Source organism: Oncorhynchus mykiss, chromosome 12, assembly GCF_013265735.2.
Source record: "Oncorhynchus mykiss isolate Arlee chromosome 12, USDA_OmykA_1.1, whole genome shotgun sequence".
NCBI lineage: Eukaryota > Metazoa > Chordata > Actinopteri > Salmoniformes > Salmonidae > Oncorhynchus > Oncorhynchus mykiss.
Genome location: NC_048576.1, coordinates 76,236,081 through 76,262,694, shown reverse-complemented (window position 1 = coordinate 76,262,694; position 26,614 = coordinate 76,236,081). Strand labels below are relative to the sequence as shown.

The 26,614-nt window shown below is 45.4% G+C and overlaps 1 protein-coding gene across 1 annotated transcript in view; it reads right to left on the bottom strand.

The window, feature by feature from the left end:
- LOC110538963 (glutamate receptor ionotropic, NMDA 2B) overlaps window positions 1–26,614 on the bottom strand; it is a 112,392-nt gene that overhangs the window by 23,832 nt on the left and 61,946 nt on the right. Inside the window, exons 4-7 of the mRNA XM_036938478.1 lie at window positions 11,984–12,127; window positions 11,316–11,586; window positions 9,215–9,407; window positions 1,343–1,457 (exon numbers count right to left, since the gene is read on the bottom strand). Of these exons, the coding sequence (XP_036794373.1) occupies window positions 1,343–1,457; window positions 9,215–9,407; window positions 11,316–11,586; window positions 11,984–12,127 (723 nt within the window). The remainder of the gene's footprint in view (window positions 1–1,342; window positions 1,458–9,214; window positions 9,408–11,315; window positions 11,587–11,983; window positions 12,128–26,614) is intronic.

Sequence of the window (26,614 nt, the reverse complement as noted above, 5' to 3'; positions counted from 1 at the left end):
AGGAACGGGGGAAAGAGAGTAGAATTCAGAACGAGGGGGGAATGACAGAGAGAGGTAGAGAGGGAGGAGAGGTAATTCGTATGCAAATGAAGCACTCCTGGACCAGAGTGTCCAACTCGATTCCTGGAGGACACTCCAATCCCTCCAATCCCCAGCTCTGAATTAGCACCATCATTTACTCAATTTTCACCATCACTGCCACCGACAAATCATACCTGAAGACTCTGTCTTTTGCCCTCTACTCCAACAGCAGCTAACGGGCACTTATTTCAGGGAATGGTTGGGTGTAAATGTATATGGATGATCAACTAATGGGGCCTGTCAAGATAGGAGATGGACAAGGAGTTGGTGCACGTCCGTGCATGCACACAGACCCATACTCTCTCTCTCTCTCTCTCTCTCTCTCTCTCTCTCTCTCTCTCTCTCTCTCTCTCTCTCTCTCTCTCTCTCTCTCTCTCTCTCTCTCTCTCTCTCTCTCTCTCTCTCTCTCTCTCTCTCTCTCTCTCTCTCTCTCTCTCTCTCTCTCTCTCTCTCTCTCTCTCTCTCTCTCTCTCTCTCTCTCTCTCTCTCTCTCTCTCTCTCTCTCTCTCACACACACACACACACACACACACACACACACACACACACACACACAGACATACACACAGACATACACACACACAAACATCTCCAGAGAGGAAAGTTGGCAGGCTGCATCAGACTGACAAGGCTGCAGAGCCCCGGTGCCAGATGGATACCTCCAGACAGAGAAGGAAGGGTTACAGTCAACTCACAGTGTGTAAACTGGACCGGACACTCCAGAGCTTCAGAACTACTTCAAAAGAGCAGAGGAATAGGGAAGAAGTTAGAGAGAGAGAGAGAGAGAAGGGGTGGAAGCTTGCACTCATTAGAATCCAAGAAAGTGGTCCAGCTGGAAGTCAAGCTAAGAATTAAACATGAGAGTGAGAGGGGGAGCAGAGGAGAGGAGAGGAGAGGAGAGGAGAGGAGAGGAGAAGGCAGAAGGGGGATGGAGTCACCTTGCTCTCTGATCAGAGGACAGAATATAGATTGCAGAGCACGATTAGAGAGGGGAGAAAAATACAGAATAATAGGAGGAAGAAGTAGAGCAAGAGAAAGAAAGAAGTAGAAATACAAATACACACACAGACACAGACACAGACGCACACACACACGCACACGCACACGCACACACACACACACACACACACACACACACACACACACACACAGACACACACACACAGACACACACACACACACACTCACATAGACACACACACATAGACACACACACACACACACACACACACACACACACCGTACAAAGCTGAAGCCTTACCTTGTCCCACTGCCTCATCTTGTCCAGTAGGATGATGACCAGTTTGGGATGCATCTGGTAGCCGTCCTCACTGAAGGACAGGTTCCGGCCCTCAAACGTCACGTTCATCAGGTACCTGGACAGGAACAGAGATTCAGGTTAGCAAGGCTCTTATTCCCACACACAGAGTAGAGTGGTGATATGGGTGCAGTGAAAATAGAATAAAATAGAATACAGCAGAATAGAGTAGAATAGGATAGAACAGAGAACATGTCTACTGTATGGCTGCAGTGAGGAGGCAGACAGGACAGCACTGCAACAGTCTCCTGGCTGATCATGACATTGCAACCCCTTCCAATGTGCTTCTGTTTCATGTCAGCGGTTTCTTGTGTGTGTGTGTGTGTGTGTGTGTGTGTGAACGTGTTTCTGTCAGGTGAGCTCAAATAATTTCCCTGCCACCTCCCATTCTACTCTCCTCTTCTACCTATCTCTCTGCCTCTCACTCTCACTGTCTCTCTCTCTTTCTGCTTCTCTCTCTCTGCCTTTCTCTCTCTGTCTGTCTCTCTCTGTTTCTCTCTTTCTGTCTCTCTCTGCTTCTCTCTCTCTCTCTCTGCCTCTCTCTGCTTCTCGCTCTCTGCCTCTCTCTCTCTCTCTCTCTCTGCTTCTCTCTCTCTGTCTGTCTCTCTCTGCTTCTCTCTCTCTTTCTGTCTCTCTCTCGTTCTGTCTCTCTCTGCCTCTCTCCGCTTCTTTCAGCCTCTCTCTCTCTCTCTCTCTCTCTGCCTCGCTCTCTTTTTTTCCGGGTTGCTGTTTCCATGGCAACACTGCCTCAAAACCACGCACACAATACATAGATAAATAAATAAATGACAACAATGAGGCATGACTGGAGCTGAGAGTGACGTGTGTGTGTGTGTGTGTGTGTGTGTGTGTGTGTGTGTGTCCGTACTGCACATGCTTATTGTTGTGCTACCCTCCTGAACTGAATGGTCTCTGCATTGAGAGCTAAGCAGCATGCCCAACAACATGCCCGGCAACACTAGCCAGGCAGACCGGCACACTGCATACCAGTAACTACACATACTGAACCACTAGAAAAGCTCACCACTATCAATGTTCTCCCATCCGCTTCCCTGAGGACCCGAGCCCTCACTTCCTCTCCACACAGTGCAGCTCTCCACAGACCTCAGCATGCCAGCATGGAGTCACAGTCACACATTCACACATCATCCACACACATCCACACACATCCACACACGGAAAAGCGAGCGTTGACTGTGATATCTACATGTAACTGCCAAAATAATGGAAACACTTGAGTAAATGAGGGATTCATAGTTTATTGAAAGCAGGCGTGGTTCCTGAGTTAATTAAGCACTTAACATCCCATCATGCTTAGGGTCATGTATAAAAATGCTGGGCAGGCCATTAATTTGGCTACCATAGCTATGCCCACATAAGAAGACAATGCCCTGAGTGGTCACTGAATAGTTTGATGAGCATGAAAGCGTTTTCCACCACTGTCAACAAAACATCAAATGATGGAATCTCTCGTGAAAGAATGGTCTCACATCCCTCCAATAGAGTTCCAGACACTTGTAGAATCTATGCCGAGGTGCACGGAAGCTGTTCTGGCTCAACACCCTATTAAGGCACTTTATTGTGGTGTTTCCTTTTGGCTGTTACCTGTATGTTGCGTAATGAGAGGGATACAGTACACCGCTGCACCTTGGTATGATGTGTGTAGGAGAGTGGGAGAGTCTGTGGATTTGCTTGATAGAATGGCATGATACGTAAACAGGTAGATGCAAACTGTGTGCTCCGAAATGTCACGGGTCCAAAACACAGGATTTACAACGTCCTTCAAATATTTCTACTTTTCACTCTCTCTACTGCACGTGGAAAGATAAAGTATGAAATATTAAGTAGAGAACTAATAGAGAACCATGTGAATCAGAAGCAACCTTGGCACCGACGCAAAGCCTGTGTAATATGCTGCATAAATTATAAACCATTTACAAGGTGACTGGAGAATGTGTCCTCTTGACTGTTTAGGATGGTATAGGTACGCATGACGATGTACATGTGGGGTATTTGTGTGCGAATGTGTACACTGTACCATCCTACACACGTTGACAACGGCGACACAGAGACTCACACAAGCATATGTAATGTGTTGCCATGGTACCCACAACCACCAAGATTTCCAAGCCAATCTGCTGCGTTGCTATGGGAACCATAATCTCACAGAGAGAGAGAGAGAGAGAGAGAGAGAGAGAGAGAGAGAGAGAGAGAGAGAGAGAGAGAGAGTGATAGAAGAGGGGAAAGAGAGGGGGGAGACAGGCCATATTTCTCTCTTCACTTCACTTCTACCCCCTGTTTCTCTCCATCTCTGTAACGATACTGTTCTTTGCTGTGAAATGTGTTTAACTTTCCTGCCTATGTCACCTTCTCCCACTCACTGCCCTCCTGGCTCTCTCTCTCTCAGTAAAATCACCACACACCTATATACACCCCTTCCTCTTAGTCAACGCATAAAGCCCAGGGGAGGACGGGTCATTAACGCACACAGGCCACATGTCAGATTATGTAGATACAGTACGGTGAACACACAGGCCACATGTCAGATTATGTAGATACAGTACGGTGAACACACAGGCCACATGTCAGATTATGTAGATACAGTACGGTGAACACACAGGCCACATGACAGATTATGTAGATACAGTACGGTGAACACACAGGCCACATGTCAGATTATGTAGATACAGTACGGTGAACACACAGGCCACATGTCAGATTATGTAGATACAGTACGGTGAACACACAGGCCACATGTCAGAGTATGTACATATAGTACGGTGAACACACAGGCCACATGTCAGATTATGTAGATACAGTACGGTGAACACACAGGCCACATGACAGATTATGTAGATACAGTACGGTGAACACACAGGCCACATGTCAGATTATGTAGATACAGTACGGTGAACACACAGGCCACATGTCAGATTATGTAGATACAGTACGGTGAACACACAGGCCACATGTCAGATTATGTAGATACAGTATGGTGAACACACAGGCCACATGTCAGATTATGTAGATACAGTACGGTGAACACACAGGCCACATGTCAGATTATGTAGATACAGTACGGTGAACACACAGGCCACATGTCAGATTATGTAGATACAGTACGGTGAACACACAGGTCACATGTCAGATTATGTAGATACAGTACGGTGAACACACAGGCCACGTCAGATTATGTAGATACAGTACGGTGAACACACAGGCCACATGTCAGATTATGTAGATACAGTACGGTGAACACACAGGTCACATGTCAGATTATGTAGATACAGTACGGTGAACACACAGGTCACATGTCAGATTATGTAGATACAGTACGATGAACACACAGGCCACATGACAGATTATGTAGATACAGTACGGTGAACACACAGGCCACATGACAGATTATGTAGATACAGTACGGTGAACACACAGGCCACATGTCAGATTATGTAGATACAGTACGGTGAACACACAGGCCACATGTCAGATTATGTAGATACAGTACGGTGAACACACAGGCCACATGTCAGATTATGTAGATACAGTACGCTGAACAAACAGGCCACATGTCAGATTATGTAGATACAGTACGGTGAACACACAGGCCACATGTCAGATTATGTAGATACAGTACGGTGAACACACAGGCCACATGTCAGATTATGTAGATACAGTACGGTGAACACACAGGCCACATGTCAGATTATGTAGATACAGTACGGTGAACACACAGGCCACATGTCAGATTATGTAGATACAGTACGGTGAACACACAGGCCACATGTCAGATTATGTAGATACAGTACGGTGAACACACAGGCCACATGTCAGATTATGTAGATACAGTACGGTGAACACACAGGCCACATGTCAGATTATGTAGATACAGTACGGTGAACACACAGGCCACATGTCAGATTATGTAGATACAGTACGGTGAACACACAGGTCACATGTCAGATTATGTAGATACAGTACGGTGAACACACAGGCCACATGTCAGATTATGTAGATACAGTACGGTGAACACACAGGCCACATGTCAGATTATGTAGATACAGTACGGTGAACACACAGGTCACATGTCAGATTATGTAGATACAGTACGGTGAACACACAGGTCACATGTCAGATTATGTAGATACAGTACGATGAACACACAGGCCACATGACAGATTATGTAGATACAGTACGGTGAACACACAGGCCACATGACAGATTATGTAGATACAGTACGGTGAACACACAGGCCACATGTCAGATTATGTAGATACAGTACGGTGAACACACAGGCCACATGTCAGATTATGTAGATACAGTACGGTGAACACACAGGCCACATGTCAGATTATGTAGATACAGTACGCTGAACAAACAGGCCACATGTCAGATTATGTAGATACAGTACGGTGAACACACAGGCCACATGACAGATTATGTAGATACAGTACGGTGAACACACAGGCCACATGTCAGATTATGTAGATACAGTACGGTGAACACACAGGCCACGTGTCAGATTATGTAGATACAGTACGGTGAACACACAGGCCACATGTCAGATTATGTAGATACAGTACGGTGAACACACAGGCCACATGTCAGATTATGTAGATACAGTACGGTGAACACACAGGCCACATGTCAGATTATGTAGATACAGTATGGTGAACATACAGGCCACATGACAGATTATGTAGATACAGTACGGTGAACACACAGGCCACATGTCAGATTATGTAGATACAGTACGGTGAACACACAGGTCACATGTCAGATTATGTAGATACAGTACGGTGAACATACAGGTCACATGACAGATTATGTAGATACAGTACGGTGAACACACAGGTCACATGTCAGATTATGTAGATACAGTACGGTGAACACACAGGCCACATGTCAGATTATGTAGATACAGTACGGTGAACACACAGGCCACATGTCAGATTATGTAGATACAGTACGGTGAACACACAGGCCACATGTCAGATTATGTAGATACAGTACGGTGAACACACAGGTCACATGTCAGATTATGTAGATACAGTACGGTGAACACACAGGCCACATGTCAGATTATGTAGATACAGTACGGTGAACACACAGGCCACATGACAGATTATGTAGATACAGTACGGTGAACACACAGGCCACATGTCAGATTATGTAGATACAGTACGGTGAACACACAGGCCACATGTCAGATTATGTAGATACAGTACGGTGAACACACAGGCCACATGTCAGATTATGTAGATACAGTACGGTGAACACACAGGCCACATGTCAGATTATGTAGATACAGTACGGTGAACACACAGGCCACATGTCAGATTATGTAGATACAGTACGCTGAACAAACAGGCAATATTGTGAAATATTGATTAGGAATCTATGGAAAATGACAATAGGGTCCATATTGCCTGTGTGTGTGTGTGTGTGTGTGTGTGTGTGTGTGTGTGTGTGTGTGTGTGTGTGTGTGTGTGTGTGTGTGTGTGTGTGTGCGTGCGTGCGTGTGTGTGTGTGCGTGCGTGCGTGTGCGACAGAGTGAGAGATGGAGAGAGAGAGGGAGACAGAGACAGAGAGAAAGAGAGAGAGAGAGAAAGAAATAAAGACAGAATTAAAGAGAGAAATAAAGACAGAAATAGAGAGAGAAATAAAGACAGAAATAGAGAGAGAAATGAAGACAGAAATAGAGAGAGAAATAAAGACAGAATTAAAGAGAGAAATAAAGACAGAAAGAGAGAGAGAAATAAAGACAGAAATAGAGAGAGAAATAAAGACAGAAATAGAGAGAGAAATAAAGACAGAAATAGAGAGAGAAATAAAGACAGAAATAGAGAGAGAAATAAAGACAGAAATAGAGAGAGAAATAAAGACAGAAATAGAGAGAGAAATAAAGACAGAAATAGAGAGAGAAAGAGAGACAGAAATAGAGAGAGAAATAAAGACAGAAATAGAGAGAGAAATAAAGACAGAAATAGAGAGAGAAATAAAGACAGAAAGAGAGAGAGAAAGAGAGACCAGCAGTCTGACCCAGTTCCATGAAAGCCCCATCATAAACAGGTACCATTTTACATCCATCGCCCAAAAGTTCTGTGAAGTAGCCCACTTCCATCCCCATAACAGATACCCAGCAGGAGTTTATGGACTGCAGCTGCCTTCTGACTGGACCTGGCAGAGGTCACTCCAAAGACCATGCAGGGTCAAAATACTGCTCAAGCTTTTGTCTTCTCCAACAGACAAACTACCGCAGACCTACATTTCCACAACACTTAAAAGCACTTGACCCCTTTTCCAACACACTGCTCATTTCTAACATGTAACCTGTTCCTGTTGAGGTGGGTCAGAGTCAGCTTTGTTAGACCATGATCCAGGTGCCTTCAGGTTCCACTAATGGAACAGTCCATACTATCCTCTACCAGTACGTAAAAGTACAGGTAAAAGTCATTCAATGTATTCCATGTTGTGTTTCTACTGACTCCAACATGATTCTCTTATAAGAAAAGAAAAATAACCATTCATTTACAATTAAAAAAACACACCACTCACATATGATACCTTATACCGGTGTCCTAGATCCTTGACAAATACCTCGGGCAAATACAGGATTTTCATTTTGTTTTTCCGCACATGACTTAAAGCGCCAATCAGGTCCCCTAACTCTCCGGGATTCAATAAGTGAAAAACCCTGAAGGGAAGTCCAGCAAGGTATCAACATATTTCAGCTCGAGTCCCACAGAAAGGCTATGTGTAAGTGGCCATAGACTTCTTTATCTTTTCCCCCGATACATTAAAAGAAACAACAAAAGTACGATACGTAGTCATATAGGCTGTTATAGGTCTGATAACCCCTGGCATCCCATCAGGCTGCTCTCATAGCCCCATAGTGCCGTATCTATCACATGAGAGGAAGCACTGATTGAGAGTCTATCTGACTATCTGTGGGCTTGCTGCTAATCAGCTCATTGACCCCCTGAAGACAGAGGTTATCAACAAACAGGTTAGTTCAAGTAAAACCAGAGCCCGATCTGAGAACAGTTCAGCATGATTTAATCAAATGCACAGCCTAGTTGATTATGAAACAGTGGGTTAGAGGCGGCTGGGGAGAGTATTACAGAGGACAATATACCGGGGAAAGTAGCTGTGCCGTTATCTAAAAGCACTGGGCAGGGGCAAACAACTACGGCATAACGTAAGAGGCCTACGCTGAAATGACACCTGACAGCTTCCTGTGAGACAATACAGCAGACAGAGCTTCCGAAGTGAGCTAGACTCAGTTAGGCTTTGAACTGCAACCAGAAATGCTTGTGCGAGAGAAAGCTCAGAGCATCCCCAGGTGCTGCCGTGATACAGCAACAGAAATAGCACTCAGCCGCTCCCAACAAGCCCCGAATCAGTGGAGGAAACAGGATTTTTGTAAGTGACCAAACCCACTTTGGTGTCCCAACAGGATGCCCAACAATCCCCCAACACATAGAGGCAGAGTGGCAAAACACAGAGTAGGGTGGAACTGCTCCGGAATGCAATACCCCACTCAGTTCCACAGAGCAGCGCAACGGGCTACAACGGGCTACTGTTCTCAGACTGAAACGCCACTGGGACCAATTAAAACGCGGCAGAACGCTCCGCATCACAACCAGTTCAAAAGGCCCAGCAGAGGAAAGGAGAGGGTCTGGGTGTGGGGGTGCAGCACGGGGAGGGGGGCTGTTTTGGGAGGGAGATGTGTGTGTATGTGTGTGTTACTCTTTGTGTGTGCAGATGTTGAAAGATTTCAAAGGGTTGATAGGTGATCCGCCCCAGATTTACCTGAGCACCTCATTGGGGTTCCCAGCAATGGGCCCCTTCTTGTCCGTGGCCCCGTGGCACTCAGACTTCATCAGGGTGTGTGCCCCCCTGTCGAGCATCATGGTGGAGGTTGCCATGGCGATGACAGCCACCCCATCGCGCACGCGAGCCTCCAGGCCGTAGTCCCACTCGTCATACGACACAGAGATTAAACCTGCAGAGAGATAGAGAGAGAGAGAGATGAGAAGGAGGGGGTGGATAGAGAGAGCAAGAGAGAGAGAAAGAATTGAGGGAAGAGGCAGAAACAGATGAGAATAGTGATGAGTGATGAGTGATGAGAATAGGAAGAAAGGGAGAGCAGAAAGAGAGAAAGGGAGAGCAGAAAGAGAGAAAGGGAGAGCAGAAAGAGAGAGATCCATGACATACAGTCGACAGAGGAGACAGTGACAGGGGGGAGATAGAGAAAGAGAGTAGAGGAAAAGAGGTTATGCACTCAAGGGGCTAAACACACTATGAGGCGTGTGCCACACACCACTGACAGCCACCCCACTCCTCTTTTCTCAGTCAAACTGCATCCTCACGCCCTCTCTGTCTGCTGCGGCCCACTTGACAGGGACTGGCCAATCCATTACCAGGGAACTGGACAGAAATAGACAGACAGCATCCAACCTGTAGACCCACGGGGCTCTGGGATGACAGCTCAGTCTCTCCAGGACCATATCTAATGTCACACACTGTTGACACTTTCTCAAGGCTTTTATATTCACCCTACAAAAATGATATTATAGAACTAGAGTGTGTGCATGCTAGTGGAAAGGGTTGGTTGGTTGGTAGCCAGTGGGACCTGTCCATCTCCGGACATGAGGAAAATGTTGCAACAACTTAGACAATCTCATCTCCCTTAGCAATGGGGGTAAACAGGAAGAGGAGGACAATGGTGTTGACTTAGAGGTGTGTGAGCACTTGTGCTCTGAGAACCAGACCCCTTGTCCTTCCATTTGAACTGCAGTAGTCCTCTACTCCCCGCCCCTCCTTCTCATTCTATCTGTTGATTGGAGGACCTGATTACAAAACCACGCCATTGGTGCCAGACAGCTCATCATTGTCTGTGATGTAAGATTAGGAGGGTCACATGCTAAATACATTAGCAATATCTATGCGTCACGAGATGTGTGTTTAAGTGAATTGCGAAAGAGAGAGGGATAGAGGAAGGGGGAGGGATAGAGGAGGAGAAGGAGGAGAGAGGGATAGAGGAGGATGAGGAGGAGAGAGAGATAGAGGAGGAGGAGGAGAAAGAGGGATAGAGGAGAAGGAGGAGAGAGAGGGATAGTGGAGGGGGAGGAGGTGAGATTGAGATACTGTATTTCCCCAGAGTGCCACTTAAGGAACGCATCAGTGGAATTACTTATGAGGATTGGAGGCCATCAAATATGGCTGAAAAGTATTTAGCGTGCCTGTTAACAAATTAGCATGTTAGCGTGCACCTTGGCTTCACACTGAACCATCGCAAACACCAGGCCTTAACTATATCGCATACCACATTATTTGTACTCTAAATTAGTTAGTAAGTTCTCCATTGAAGGTATAGGCCTACATGTGCTAGAAATATGAACTTAGTGAGACAATTCACATTCTGAAGGTTACTGTAAGGCCTATACTGTAAATTCATCCAACAGTGATAAACTGAAGTGTTGATTTTGACAGTTTGACACAAAACACCCTTAATTCATGCAGTATCTGCCATCTGTCACAGACTAATGTGCAGGACAAACCTTCTCAAGGGACAGTTAAAACCTGCAGAAAAACGTGTTCATTACCTCGCCCACTCGACCATCACACATCATATGATTTACATATCTAACATGGTAATACATTATTAAGGGCCATATCCATCAACTTGAGATGCAAGCGATTTACGATGATTTATCGTAAATCATGCAGAAATATCAATGTAAGATTTTGCACCCAAAAATATGCATTGTGTGCATGGATTTCAGATTAGGTTTTGATCAGTACCAGCTACCTGGTCCCACATATTCCCAACTATAAATCAACATCAAAACAGCAACCAATCATAGACTTTAAATAGAGATAAATCACATAGAACTTATTCCAAACCAACCTGTAGGGAACTCGGCAGGGATCACTTCAGCGTCCCCAGCTACCAGCGAGGGGACGATCCAGGTGTAGCCGTAGCCCGTGATCCCTACGGAGTGGGCCACTTCGAAGATGGTGTTGGCCTCCTCCTTAGTGCAATACAGCAGGATGACGGGGCTCTGCAGCTTCTTCAGCTGGTTCTGGATCTTAGAGTCTCCATCATCCACTGACATGTCCAGCAGCAGAACCTCCTCCAGCTCCCAGCCCACAAAGCTGTTCTCTATGGTGCTCCGGATCTACAGGGTAGAGGGAGGGACGGAGGGACCAGGGAGGAAGAAGTAGGTGGGTGAGAGGTAGGGTCGGGTATGATAATATGTCATATTGAGTTATCACAATAAGTGTTCAAGGACATTGAGGAAGACAGAGGCGTGTGAGAGGGCTGAAGGGCCATTTGACAGGGCCAATCTGATTTCTCTCAACGCAACAGTATTTAAATACCTACTGACACTTCCTGACTACATGAACAAGTTGAGATTAGCCGCCGGCTTAGTAGTTGCCTTCCTATCACTATCCTAGAAGTTAAGACGATAAGTCCACGGTGACGTTACAATCTGCTCATGGACTGCCTGGTGGCACTATTCAAAGGAAGGAGGGAAAAAGAGAGAGCTACCCTGTCGTGTATCAGTGAGCTACCTTGGTGACAAAGTCCAGGTATCCGGGGTAGTATGTGGTGACGATGGAGAAGATGTACCAGTCGTACTCCTCCATGATGTTGAGCATGACCGAGGCCTGCTGCTCGATGGACGGGCCGAACTGGAAGAACATAGAGTTGTCATCCTGGGGAACAGAAGAGTGGAGGTCAGTAATGCTATGTTACATGTCCACATTGAATATTGAACTGGAGAGGAGGCGTCTAGACAACACTCTGCAGTTGTTTCCCAATACTGTATATGTGTGTGTGTGTGCGTGTGTGCGGCCGTGTTTCTGTGTGTGTCAGTGTGTGCGTCGGAGTGTAAAACCAGGCGTGTCTGTCAGCCGGGCAGGGTATTGAAATCTCTTTGGCTTAGGAATCCGTGCTTCACTCAACATCAAAGCCTAACCTCTATAACCCAGGGGACGCACATGGGTTGATCCGTTACCTTGTTTCCACATGAATGAGATCAGACTAAACCACTGAAAAGGCACAGCAGAAAGGGGTGAATAAGTATGCTGTGTGTGTTTGCCACTTACATATGATATATCATACACAATAACTGTGAATAAACAGTATATTCCACAACAGTATATTCTACATGTCTAAGTCAATGTAAATTTCCACTGTACCCTCCTCTCCACTAGGCCATGATTGACCCTCTAGCCCTCCTCCATGTGTCCCTCTACACACTACCTTCATCCCATCTCATCCCCTTTTGCCACTTTCTTTCTCATGTCCCTCTCTCCTGTGATCTCTCTCTATCTCCTCTCCCGCTCCCTGTCCCATTTATTCCAGTGAAATTACTGCCGGGACACAGTTATAATTGAATTTCCAGCCCCCCTCCTCCACACGGTCCCCTGCAGCTCCCCTCCTCTCTTTCTAAGAGCAGTGTTAATGTACTGGCCCATGCAGTCATTCAGAGAGCCAGAGGTCCGCAGAATTTTCATTAGCAAAAAAAAGAGGAGAAGAAGAAAAGCGAGAGAAAAAAGACCCAGAGCCAAATAAAGACTGGCTTCATTTACAGCAACAATAATTAAGGTCAGTCTGAATTATCACCTCCCTGAGCGCTGGGGTATCGATTAGCACACATTAAAATGCCTGAGGAGGGAGTGTGTCCCTGTCTGTCCCAAGCAGCCACTGCAGTCTACTGTACTGGACCGTAAGACAGAGGCTAAATAATAAGGGGAGAGAGGGAACAACACTGAGGGATAAAGGGAGAGACAGACAGAGACAGAGAGAGTACGCTGGGTGAGGAACTAAGAGGGTTAAAGAGAGAGACAGACAGAGACAGAGAGAGTACGCTGGGTGAGGAACGAAGAGGGTTAAAGAGAGAGGAATCGACAGAAAAGAAAGGAGGGAGAGAAATTAGTCAGAGAGAGCAATGGAATCATGAGAGAAGGTGAGTATGGAGGGAGGGGGGGGGGGTCTATGGTAACAATGAGGGGAGCGGGTGGCTGGTGGGCTGTGACCTGGTACAGACTGCAGAGTGAGTGAGCAGTAGCGGGCCAGGGAGTCAGGGCAGCGCCAGCCACAGCTGCTAACCCACAGCCGATTGGTGCTGTCAGAGACAGACAGGATGTACATGTATGGTCTCCTCTCAGCAGCACCCAGAAGCCCTGACAGTAGTGATGAGGGGGAATAACCGATTCAGTTACATATCACTATATTATTTCTTGACAATATTATATTGATACTTTGACTCGAGGTATCAATTTGTAAAAAAAACACATATATTTATTTTCTAGGTAGCGTTAGCTAGCGCTGGTCGGCTGTACCTGCACCAAAACTCTGGTATTTTTCATCTTATAGCTTGTTCTCCATCTTCTTTTTAAATAGTGAGCCACCATGTCTTCAGCACTTTAATTTCCTGACTGATCAAAACAAATGTTCTCATGCTTTCTCATCTCTCTGCAGCAGACATATAGTGAGCAATATGTTTGGAACATAAAATCGCAGTATGGGATCACAATACATATAGAATCATGGAAATCGCAATCCATTTCGGCACCTAACATCGTGAGGTCCCTGACTATTACCAGCCCTATCTGACAGAGCCGGAGATAGTTCCTCTTTCTGCCTGGCTGCCTGCCCCACAGCTGTCCAATGAGAGAGCTCACACACTCACCAAGCTGCCATCAGACTTGGGGGGAGAGAGTCAATAACTCAGGTATTTCAATTACACACGCAGGGACACACCAATGCACAACCTGTATGCAAGAGGCAAAAACACACCGTGATACATTTATGCACTATATGCACAGCATAAGGAGTACTGGGACAAAGTTACCTACAGTACAGCATATACAGTATAGTGAGGTCATATAGTCCACGCCACCTGAACCCACACAAGTATTCAATGTACATTGTATTCCGTATGTGGGTGTGCTCTGCATTACTGCAAGCCTGTAAGAGTACCGGGTTTCTGCCAACAGCAACAATATAGATTTTTTGCCGTTTTGAAGAATGTTCAAGTGTATTTGATTTTTTTTCATAACCACCATTGCTGTTTTTCTACTTGTGTGAGTGCGCTGTCTGCTCCAAGGTTTTGACAATGCATATTTCTATCCTGCCTATAAGGGGTTCTTTGAACATGAGCGAGGGGGGGTTGCTATTGACTGCTGCTCTGCACTGCCTGATGGGTAGAGATGCAAGAGCGAGGCAGGAGAGCAAGACGGAGAGAAAGAGAGGAGAGCAAGAGGGAGAGAGAGAGAGAGAGCAAGCAGGAGAGAGAGATAGAGAGCGAAAGAGAGAGGGGGAGAGAGAGAGAGCAAGTGGGAGAGAGAAAGAGAGAGAGAGAGAGAGCAGGGGAGAGAGAGAAAGAGAGAGAAGGAACAGCTGGGTCTTGCTAGAAGACTAGCTTGTTTAAAATCTACAGTGCAGGATACACACACACACAACACCTCATAAAGTACATAATTGCTAACAGAATTGTCCAATCAAACATGCTGATATGAACACAAATAATGCATGCACTCAGAATACATAATCAAAATGAGTTTCAAAAAAGGTAATGAACATGTTCACTCACTTGTGTCTCATTCTGTCCCTCTCTCTCTGTCTCTCTCCAGCTCTCTCACTCACACAAGTATTATCTCTACCTCAATTAGACCTGCCTCTCTTCCCCTCTCTTCCCCTCTCTTCCCTGCTCTCATGCTTCATCATCATATTTCTTATCATAAAAACCTCCTTATCTTTAATCAAACACATGCAGACTTAATTAGTTCTCACATTTGTCAGACCATCACCTAATTAGCGCTGACCTTATTCTAACTACTTTTTGAACCCTAATTAAAAAATCCCAGGTCTTGATTAAAATATTTGGCTAATTTTGCCCCTAACATGATTGTGATTATAATGTAACCAGCCGTCACAGCAGCCCTTCCAGGGAAAAGAGAAGAGGAACCAACGGAAGACCAAAGAAAAAAACGGAGAGCTCTTTGTTTTGCCTTTCGACACGAGACGTTAGCTGACTGAAACCCGTTTCTCTATGGCGCATTTCTTGTCTTTAGACGGCAACCCACTGAGGGCTGCAGCAGTCTGACATCTTTACACCCATTACCATCTCTGTCTTAATAGAAAAGCTGCAGAAATACTGACCAGCCCACAACATCTCCTGTGGTCATGACATGCACTCAAACCCCCGTCTTACAGTAGGTTAGTCCTGTGGTCATGACATGCACTCAAAACCCCCGTCTTACAGTAGGTTAGTCCTGTGGTCATGACATGCACTCAAACCCCCGTCTTACAGTAGGTTAGTCCTGTGGTCATGACATGCACTCAAAACCCCCGTCTTACAGTAGGTTAGTCCTGTGGTCATGACATGCACTCAAAACCCCCGTCTTACAGTAGGTTAGTCCTGTGGTCATGACATGCAGATGGCCAATGTAATTCCTTTGCTGCATGCCCTCTCTCTCTCTCTCTCTCTCTCTCTCCCTCCCTCCCTCCCTCCCTCCCTCTCTCCCTACCTACCTCTCTTTCTGCCCTCATCCTAAATTTCACCTGTCCTCTTTCTCCGCCACATCAGGCCCTGAGCCATGGTCATGCTGTTGCCGCGTCTCGCCACTTCACACTCAGACGTCTCTGTGCTAACAGACACTGACTCCCCGTGCCAGCACCCACAGAGCTCGAGGTAACACCAGGTTTGCCTCAATGCGCTCACTCTCACACGCCCACACACACACGGCAGAGCAGGACAGGGGCAGTGGTCAGCCTCCACCTCTAACCCTGCACCCAGAACACATCCCCACCTCATGGACAGCTCAGACAGGTCAACTAGGTCTCTGTGTGAGCGAGTGTCTGAGTTTCTATGTGTTCTTTTTCAGGCAACATGTAAGTACGCTCTCCGTCACTGTGAAAAGACCACCCGCTTTCTCCTTTTTCTCCCTCCCTCGCAGCTCCTCCTTACCCGTGCTCCCACCAATTAGCCCGATTAAAATTCAAATCTGCTTTATTGGCATGACAGGAGTATTTCCAAAGCGGAACATGTTACAAGACAGGGTAAGACAATAAGCCAATCTACACAGTCCCTCCTCCTTCCCTGGCTGCCTCTCACTCTGCTTTGTCACTGAGCCTGTGTGTGTGTGTGTGTGTGTGTGTGTGTGTGTGTGTGTGTGTGTGTGTGTGTGTGTGTGTGTGTGTGTGTGTGTGTGTGTATGTGTGTGTGTGCGTGTGTGCCCTCGTTCTGCCAGGCGTGACACTGGCACACTAACGTGCCCTTGGGCCGTGGCTGGCTGACAAAACTCCTACAAGGCATGTGTCTGCTGTGGCTTTTTAGGTTCTGGTGGGAGAGCATCCAACCTGCCACTGGACTCATGAATTGTTAAGAGTATCAGTCCCTTGTTAACTCTCTGACTTGGTCTGACTCCGTCTGTGAAGTGGGACAACAGGACAAGCATCTCTTTCCACCTCTCATACTTTCCTTTATCTGTCTCCCTCTCCAACACACACACACACACACACACACACACACACACACACACACACACACACACACACACACACACACACACACACACACACACACACACACACACACACACACACACACACACACACACACACACACACACACACACACACACACACACTCCCACACACTCCCACACACTCCCACACACACTAGCTCTCCCTGAGATTCAGACTGGCATGAAAGGCGACGCTGTCAAAGCTTTTAAACACAACAATATGTAAATGGAACAATGGCCAGTAAACCCAGTAACCTCCTTTACAACATCAAAAATGTTTAATTCACTCCCATCTATTCTCTCTCCTCTCACACACATTCTGCAGAGCACACAGACATTATTTTTACTTGTATTTTTATATATTTAACCAGGTAAGTCAGTTAAGAACACGTTTTTATTTTACAATGACGGCCTACCCCGGCCAAACCCAGAGGGCCCTGGGCCAATTATGCGCCGCCCTATGGGACTCCCAATCGCAGCCAGATGTGATGCAGCCTGGATTCGAACCAAGGACTGTAGATGCAGTGTCTTACACCGCTGCGCCACTCGGGAGCCCATGGAACCCACCAACAGTAAAAAACAATATAGAGAAGTATTATTGGAGAGAGAGAACAGACAGAGAGGAAGAGGTTGTCGTTACTGCACTAGCTGTGTGTTAACACTGGAGCAGTACTTGTATAACCATGTCCTGCCAATAAAGACTCTTTTGAACCTGAATGTGGGAGGGAGGGAGGGAGGGAGGGAGGGAGGGAGGGAGGGAGGGAGGGAGGGAGGGAGGGAGGGAGGGAGGGAGGGATGTGCTGCTGATCCAGTGTTCAACTGCTTTGGCAACACAGCAGTCATGCCAATAAGCCAATAAAGTTCACCTTTGAACTGAATTTGAAAAGAAGAACAGAGGGAGAGCGGGAGAGGGGCGAGAGGAAGAGATAGCATGAGAAAGGGTAGAGAGTGAAAAAGAGGGTTACTTTGTTATAGTTGGCATACATATGGATGAAATCTAAAATTATATTTTAATGAAGTAGGACAATGCAGAATAAAACAAAATGATGTAAAACATTGACGAGATCCTTCCAAAACTGCACAGCTATAATAAAAAGTTGAGTGACCGGGACTTGACCCCAGTCTTGTTATATATACTTGTTATATAATCATCATATCAGGGTGTTTTCAACAGCAAAATGGTAGGTTCATTTCCTGCAATGGGCCACATACAGCATACTGAATATGTGTTCACTGCCATGGAAAGTCGCTTTCCATGGCAACAGAACTACACGCAGATTTTTTTTAAATGTATGCCAAACAAACAAAAAAATATTTCAAGATTTAACAAACTATACAACAATGACTTCTTTGAACAATTTACACAGTAAATAAATAAAAACATTTACTGGGAAAACTGTGCAGGATGCAAAGTTTGGTAACAGAATCTCCCTCAGTTTTATTCTGTTACGAAACTTTGTATTTGCACAGTTATTCCTGTAAATGTGTTTTGTTACATTTTCAGTGGAAATTCTATGTTCTATGGTTTGTTATAATTTGAAATCACTGGTTTTTGTTTGATATACATCAGCGTAATTCTGTTACCATGGAATTTCCCCAAAGCGACTTAAAGTTAGAACATATTCAGCATGCTGAATGAGGCCCAGTCTCAGTGTAATTCTGTTACCATGGAATTTCCCCAAAGCGACTTAAAGTTAGAACATATTCAGCATGCTGAATGAGGCCCAGTCTCAGTGTAATTCTGTTACCATGGAATTTCCCCAAAGCGACTTAAAGTTAGAACATATTCAGCATGCTGAATGAGGCCCAGTCTCAGTGTAATTCTGTTACCATGGAATTTCCCCAAAGCGACTTAAAGTTAGAACATATTCAGCATGCTGAATGAGGCCCAGTCTCAGTGTAATTCTGTTACCATGGAATTTCCCCAAAGCGACTTAAAGTTAGAACATATTCAGCATGCTGAATGAGGCCCAGTCTCAGTGTAATTCTGTTACCGTGGAATTTCCCCAAAGCGACTTAAAGTTAGAACATATTCAGCATGCTGAATGAGGCCCCGTCTCAGTGTAATTCTGTTACCATGGAATTTCCCCAAAGCGACTTAAAGTTAGAACATATTCAGCATGCTGAATGAGGCCCAGTCTCAGCGTAATTCTGTTACCGTGGAATTTCCCCAAAGCGACTTAAAGTTAGAACATATTCAGCATGCTGAATGAGGCCCAGTCTCAGTGTAATTCTGTTACCATGGAATTTCCCCAAAGCGACTTAAAGTTAGAACATATTCAGCATGCTGAATGAGGCCCAGTCTCAGTGTAATTCTGTTACCGTGGAATTTCCCCAAAGCGACTTAAAGTTAGAACATATTCAGCATGCTGAATGAGGCCCAGTCTCAGTGTAATTCTGTTACCGTGGAATTTCCCCAAAGCGACTTAAAGTTAGAACATATTCAGCATGCTGAATGAGGCCCAGTCTCAGTGTAATTCTGTTACCGTGGAATTTCCCCAAAGCGACTTAAAGTTAGAACATATTCAGCATGCTGAATGAGGCCCAGTCTCAGCGTAATTCTGTTACCATGGAATTTCCCCAAAGCGACTTAAAGTTAGAACATATTCAGCATGCTGAATGAGGCCCAGTTTCAGCGTAATTCTGTTACCGTGGAATTTCCCCAAAGCGACTTAAAGTTAGAACATATTCAGCATGCTGAATGAGGCCCAGTCTCAGCGTAATTCTGTTACCATGGAATTTCCCCAAAGCGACTTAAAGTTAGAACATATTCAGCATGCTGAATGAGGCCCAGTTTCAGCGTAATTCTGTTACCGTGGAATTTCCCCAAAGCGACTTAAAGTTAGAACATATTCAGCATGCTGAATGAGGCCCAGTCTCAGTGTAATTCTGTTACCGTGGAATTTCCCCAAAGCGACTTAAAGTTAGAACATATTCAGCATGCTGAATGAGGCCCAGTCTCAGTGTAATTCTGTTACCGTGGAATTTCCCCAAAGCGACTTAAAGTTAGAACATATTCAGCATGCTGAATGAGGCCCAGTTTCAGCGTAATTCTGTTACCGTGGAATTTCCCCAAAGCGACTTAAAGTTAGAACATATTCAGCATGCTGAATGAGGCCCAGTCTCAGTGTAATTCTGTTACCGTGGAATTTCCCCAAAGCGACTTAAAGTTAGAACATATTCAGCATGCTGAATGAGGCCCAGTCTCAGTGTAATTCTGTTACCATGGAATTTCCCCAAAGCGACTTAAAGTTAGAACATATTCAGCATGCTGAATGAGGCCCCGTCTCAGTGTAATTCTGTTACCGTGGAATTTCCCCAAAGCGACTTAAAGTTAGAACATATTCAGCATGCTGAATGAGGCCCAGTCTCAGTGTAATTCTGTTACCGTGGAATTTCCCCAAAGCGACTTAAAGTTAGAACATATTCAGCATGCTGAATGAGGCCCCGTCTCAGTGTAATTCTGTTACCGTGGAATTTCCCCAAAGCGACTTAAAGTTAGAACATATTCAGCATGCTGAATGAGGCCCAGTCTCAGTGTAATTCTGTTACCATGGAATTTCCCCAAAGCGACTTAAAGTTAGAACATATTCAGCATGCTGAATGAGGCCCAGTCTCAGTGTAATTCTGTTACCATGGAATTTCCCCAAAGCGACTTAAAGTTAGAACATATTCAGCATGCTGAATGAGGCCCAGTCTCAGTGTAATTCTGTTACCATGGAATTTCTCTTTGGATTAAAGCATCTGCTAAACGACTGTATTCCTAAAATCACTATTATCAAAATGTGATATTGTTCAAACCCTATTACAACCCACACTGCATGCATCCATCCACTGGCTCTCATCCCTCCATCCTCCTAACAGCGGCAGGCGGGCATAGAGCTGCACAGACGCTGGAGTGAGGCTGCACTTCCTCTCCCACACTGTGACTGCACACTGTCTCACCAGCTGTGGCACAGTACAGACAAGCCTCTGGCAGCCACCTTCTCTATACCTCTCTCACACGCTTTCCCTCTCTCTGTCATTGAGCGGGAAGACAAGTTCACATTCAAACTGGGGTTGAGTCAACATGACAGTGAATTTAGGGACGCCAGGGCAAAATATACTGTACGGTCGTTTTTTCAACAACGGCAGCCACGTTAACATATCGACAGTATCAACTCCCACAAGATGCTGGTATGCAGCAACCATTGGAAACTGAATATCTACAATAGGTAATCTGTCTCTCTTTGAGAATGAATTAAAAACACTTCTCTATTTCAAGCAAAGCTTTTGTTTCTCCACTTTTACACGTGTATCCTTTTATCCTCCATTCTCTTTCTTTTCCTGCCTGGTCTCTGCTCCCATTTTCCATGTGCTCGCTCTCTATCTGAGCCGAATACAATACATACATTACATTTTCCAAGTGCTCGCTCTCTATCTGAGCCGAATACAATACATACATTACATTTTCCATGTGTTCACTCTCTATCTGAGCCAGATACAATACATACATTACATTTTCCATGTGTTCACTCTCTATCTGAGCCAGATACAATACATACATTACATTTTCCATGTGTTCCCTCTCTATCTGAGCCAGATACAATACATACATTACATTTTCCATGTGTTCACTCTCTATCTGAGCCAGATACAATACATACATTACATTTTCCATGTGCTCGCTCTCTATCTGAGCCAGATACAATACATACATTACATTTTCCAAGTGCTCGCTCTCTATCTGAGCCAGATACAATACATACATTACATTTTCCAAGTGCTCGCTCTCTATCTGAGCCAGATACAATACATACATTACATTTTCCATGTGTTCACTCTCTATCTGAGCCAGATACAATACATACATTACATTTTCCATGTGTTCCCTCTCTATCTGAGCCAGATACAATACATACATTACATTTTCCATGTGTTCACTCTCTATCTGAGCCAGATACAATACATACATTACATTTTCCATGTGTTCCCTCTCTATCTGAGCCAGATACAATACATACATTACATTTTCCATGTGTTCACTCTCTATCTGAGCCGAATACAATACATACATTACATTTTCCATGTGTTCCCTCTCTATCTGAGCCAGATACAATACATACATTACATTTTCCATGTGTTCACTCTCTATCTGAGCCGGATACAATACATACATTATATTTTCCCAAAGATTCTAAAAATATCTGCAACAATTTGACATCATGAGCACATACTGTACAGTACACACACCCTACACACACTCACATACACACACCCTACAGACACACACATACACACACCCTACAGACACACACATACACACACACACCCTACAGACACGCACATGCACCCTACGCACACACACGCACATACGCACACACACGCACATACACACACACCCTACAGACACGCACATACACCCTACACACACGCACATACACACACCCTACACACACGCACATACACACACCCTACAGACACGCACATACACACATACACACACACCCTACAGACACGCACATGCACCCTACACACACGCACATACACACACACCCTACACACACACACCCTACAGACATGCACATACACACATACACACACACCACCCTATGACTACGCTATCCATTTCACGCTCAGCATCTTGATGTACTACTGGAAAGAAAATGGCCTTCATGGATACAACACAGACCTGAATAATACGCTGAGATAAAACACTGGAGAGGAATCTCAGCTTGTTATTCTCATATTGTGAGAAACTATCCAGACACCATCTGTAATTGAAATACAGACACTTTTGCCAGCAAAGATGCATGGAAGCCACAAACCCCGAATAAATAGTAGCTCTATTTTATACATACTAATCTCAGCACATCCACAAGACAACACTGTCTCCCACCAACCTGCGCTCCACTGCTACTGCTGCTAACTGAACACTCCTACTGAACCATGCCACTGGCCATTTACACAGTGAGATATCAAATGGACTGATTAGTTGGGCGCCGGGTCATCAGATGGGGCCAAAGCCCTTTAAGGTACGGAGGCACCTCGTATCCCTCATTATTCTACTAGCCGTCTGACTCAACACCCCCTGGCCTCACACACACTGAGACCTTCGCTACAGTGATGTTATGCTTATAGTCCCCTGTGTGTGTTCTCCACTCTCCCTCATCAACTCTTTGCTAATTTGCGTGTGTAAAGCCAAAAGTCAAATATACACAGTTACTAACACACACACACACACACACACACACACACACACATACATTTAACCCTCAGTTAAATACAAAGGAATGAATCATTCACGGCACAAATATTAAATTCCACCAAATCTAATTTAGCAAAAGAGGCTAGCCGGTCATCTATGGCTTTTCATTTCAATTAGTTCAGCGTATTATCCTGAGAGTAATGTATTCCCATACAGTATTAAAAAAACACTTAATGCTTGTTTTATTTGTCTGGCTGATTCAGTCAATATGTCCAGGGTCACTCCTCCTCAATCAGCCAGCAGTCAGGGAGAGCGAGGGAGAGAAGTCAGGGAGAGGGAGGGAGAGAAGTCAGGGAGAGGGAGGGAGAGAGGGAGAGAAGTCAGGGAGAGGGAGGGAGAGAGGGAGAGAAGGCAGGGAGAGGGAGGGATAGAGGGAGAGAAGGCAGGGAGAGGGAGAGAGAGAGGGAGAGAAGGCAGGGAGAGGGAGAGAGAGAGGGAGAGAAGGCAGGGAGAGGGAGGGAGAGAGGGAGAGAAGGCAGGGAGAGGGAGGGAGAGAGGGAGAGAAGTCAGGGAGAGAGGGAGAGAAGTCAGGGAGAGGGAGGGAGAGAGGGAGAGAAGGCAGGGAGAGGGAGGGAGAGAGGGAGAGAAGGCAGGGAGAGGGAGGGAGAGAGGGAGAGAAGTCAGGGAGAGGGAGGGAGAGAGGGAGAGAAGTCAGGGAGAGGGAGGGAGAGAGGGAGAGAAGTCAGGGAGAGGGAGGGAGAGAGGGAGAGAAGTCAGGGAAAGGGAGGGAGAGAGGGAGAGAAGTCAGGGAGAGGGAGGGAGATAGGGAGAGAAGGCAAGGAGAGGGAGGGAGAGAGGGAGAGAAGGCAGGGAGAGGGAGGGATAGAGGGAGAGAAGGCAGGGAGAGGGAGGGAGAGAGGGAGAGAAGTCAGGGAGAGGGAGGGAGAGAAGGCAGGGAGAGGGAGGGAGAGAGGGAGAGAAGGCAGGGAGAGGGAGGGAGAGAGGGAGAGAAGTCAGGGAGAGAAGTCAGGGCAGGAGGGAGGGAGGAAGTTGAGTTTATAAAAGGAATCAAATTAGACAAATGCTCCTAACCTTGTGAGTGTACAGTACATTTGTCTTCCATCTATCTCTCCGCCCATCTTGCTCTCTGTCCCTTCAGATCCATCTATCTCGCTCTCCCATCTCTCTACCTCCCATCTTCTCCTCTTCCAGCTCCTCCCGCCCTCACTCTCCTCTTCTGGTTCCTCCACCAGACCCTCACACCTTTTTTCTCAATTTCTTTCCATCCTTGCTTCAAATTCTCACGTTCTCTCAGTGTCCCTCCATCTCTCTTGCACTTAGAACACACCGACAAAAATAGTATGCAGCTTCATCTAGTATGCAACAATAGTTTAACATTCACCTTCTGCTACTATTTCTGTCAAGCCGTCTATACATACAGTTTGCCGCATACGTTAGATAAATCCAATGTATGTACCACACCGAACGCACTGCAACTTCCTCTGCAACGCAAAGCTGCAGGGCAAACGCAGCGATTCATTGAAAATGAATGTAATTCTGTTGTACCAAAATGCAATGACGTTGTCGGTGTGATCGAGGCACTAGGAACTTCTTCCACACCCTACCATTATCTTGTTCTCTTTGTCTCTAACCATCTACAGTGAGCTCCAAAAGTACTGGGGCCTTGACATGTTTTGTTTTGTTTTGTCTCTGTACTCCAGAACTTTGGATTGGAAATCATACAATGACTATGAGCTTTAATTTGAGGGTATTTTCATAGAAGGTAAACGATTGAGAAATAACAGCACTTTTTGTACACAGTCCCCACATTTTACGGGACCAAAAGTATTGGGACACATTCACTTCTATGTGTATTAAAGAAGTCAAAAGTGAAGAATTTGGTCCCATGACTACATCAAGCTTGTGACTCTATACATTTGTTGGATGCATTTATTGTTTGTTTTGGTTGTGTTTCAGATTATTTTGAGCCGAATTTAAATTAATGGTAAATAATGTATAGTGTAATTTTGGAGTCACTTTTATTATAAATAAGAATAGAATATGTTTCTAAACACTTCTACATTAATGTAGATTCTACCATGATTAAGGATAATCCTGAATGAATTGTTAATAATTATAAGTGAGAAAGTTAGAGGCATAAATATCATAACCCCAAAAAATGCTAACATCCCCTGTTATATAAATGGTGAGAGGTTAGCATGTCTTGGGGGTATGATATTTGTGCTGGAGTACAGAGCCAAAACAACAAAAAATGTGTCACTGTCCCAATACTTTTGGAGCTCACTGTATCTCTGTCCTACTTAAAACCCTCCTTTTGATATCCATCTCTCTGTCCTCCTTCCAGACCCTCACTCCCTCCCTCTCTGTCGGACTGCCAAAGCCCCCTTCGCTCAGCATCCGCCGTCACCCTTCTCTTGCTATCTCTTTGCCAGGTTCTCCATTTCTCTCTCAATCACTCTCTCCACAATGTTAATTCAAATTGGCTGGATTGGGAGGACAGCATTGTTCCAATAACGCCAAAAGCACTTACAAGAGCATAATCAATCTCTCTCTCTCCCTCCTATTCTCCCCAAATACATATGGAGCAGACCTCTTCCGCTCTCTCTCCTCTAACTCTGTCGTTACTGACTCAATCTGAACTATTTTGATTTCATTCTTTTTCACCCCATCTCTCCATTCCACCCAACTGTGTGAGCAATTATTTCTCCAACTACCCTCTACTTACTCTTTCAGTTTAATGTTTGCCCCATTTGCCACAATTCTCCATCCATCCTTCTGTCTATTCCTTTACACACATCCTCTTCTCACCCTCCTCTCTCTTTCAGAGCAACAGTTCTCACAACTGCTGCTCTCTGCCTCATGACTCATGACCTCTGCCCCCACTCCTCACCTCTAACCCACACACATTATCTCTCCCTTTCTCTCTCTCTCTCTGATGTGTACACCGCTCAACTGGCATCAGCTGCACTATCAGGTCAGGAGAGAAAGGTAGAGAAGGCGAGAAATAGGAAAAGAGAGAGAGAGAGAGGCTGAGATATTCTTCCAATTCAAAGAGACAGGTTGCGTTTCCGTGGTAACGTGGTTTCCATCGTAACGGTCTTGCTAAAGATGCCATTAGAGCGAACAAAAAAATCCACTCGGCGCAATGATGCACTTGTACGCATACAGTCCGCAGGCACACACACACTCTCTCACACACACACACACACACACACACACACACACACACACACACACACACACACACACACACACACACACACACACACACACACACACACACACACACACACACACACACACACACACACACACACACACACACACAGTCTAACCCACATCTCACACACCTGAGGTCAATTCCAGTGCCATCCACATTCCAATGAGATCTGCTGCATCTTGTTCTAGCCAGTGAGCAGGATCAGTCAGTTCAACCTGAATGGCTGCATCCTAATTGT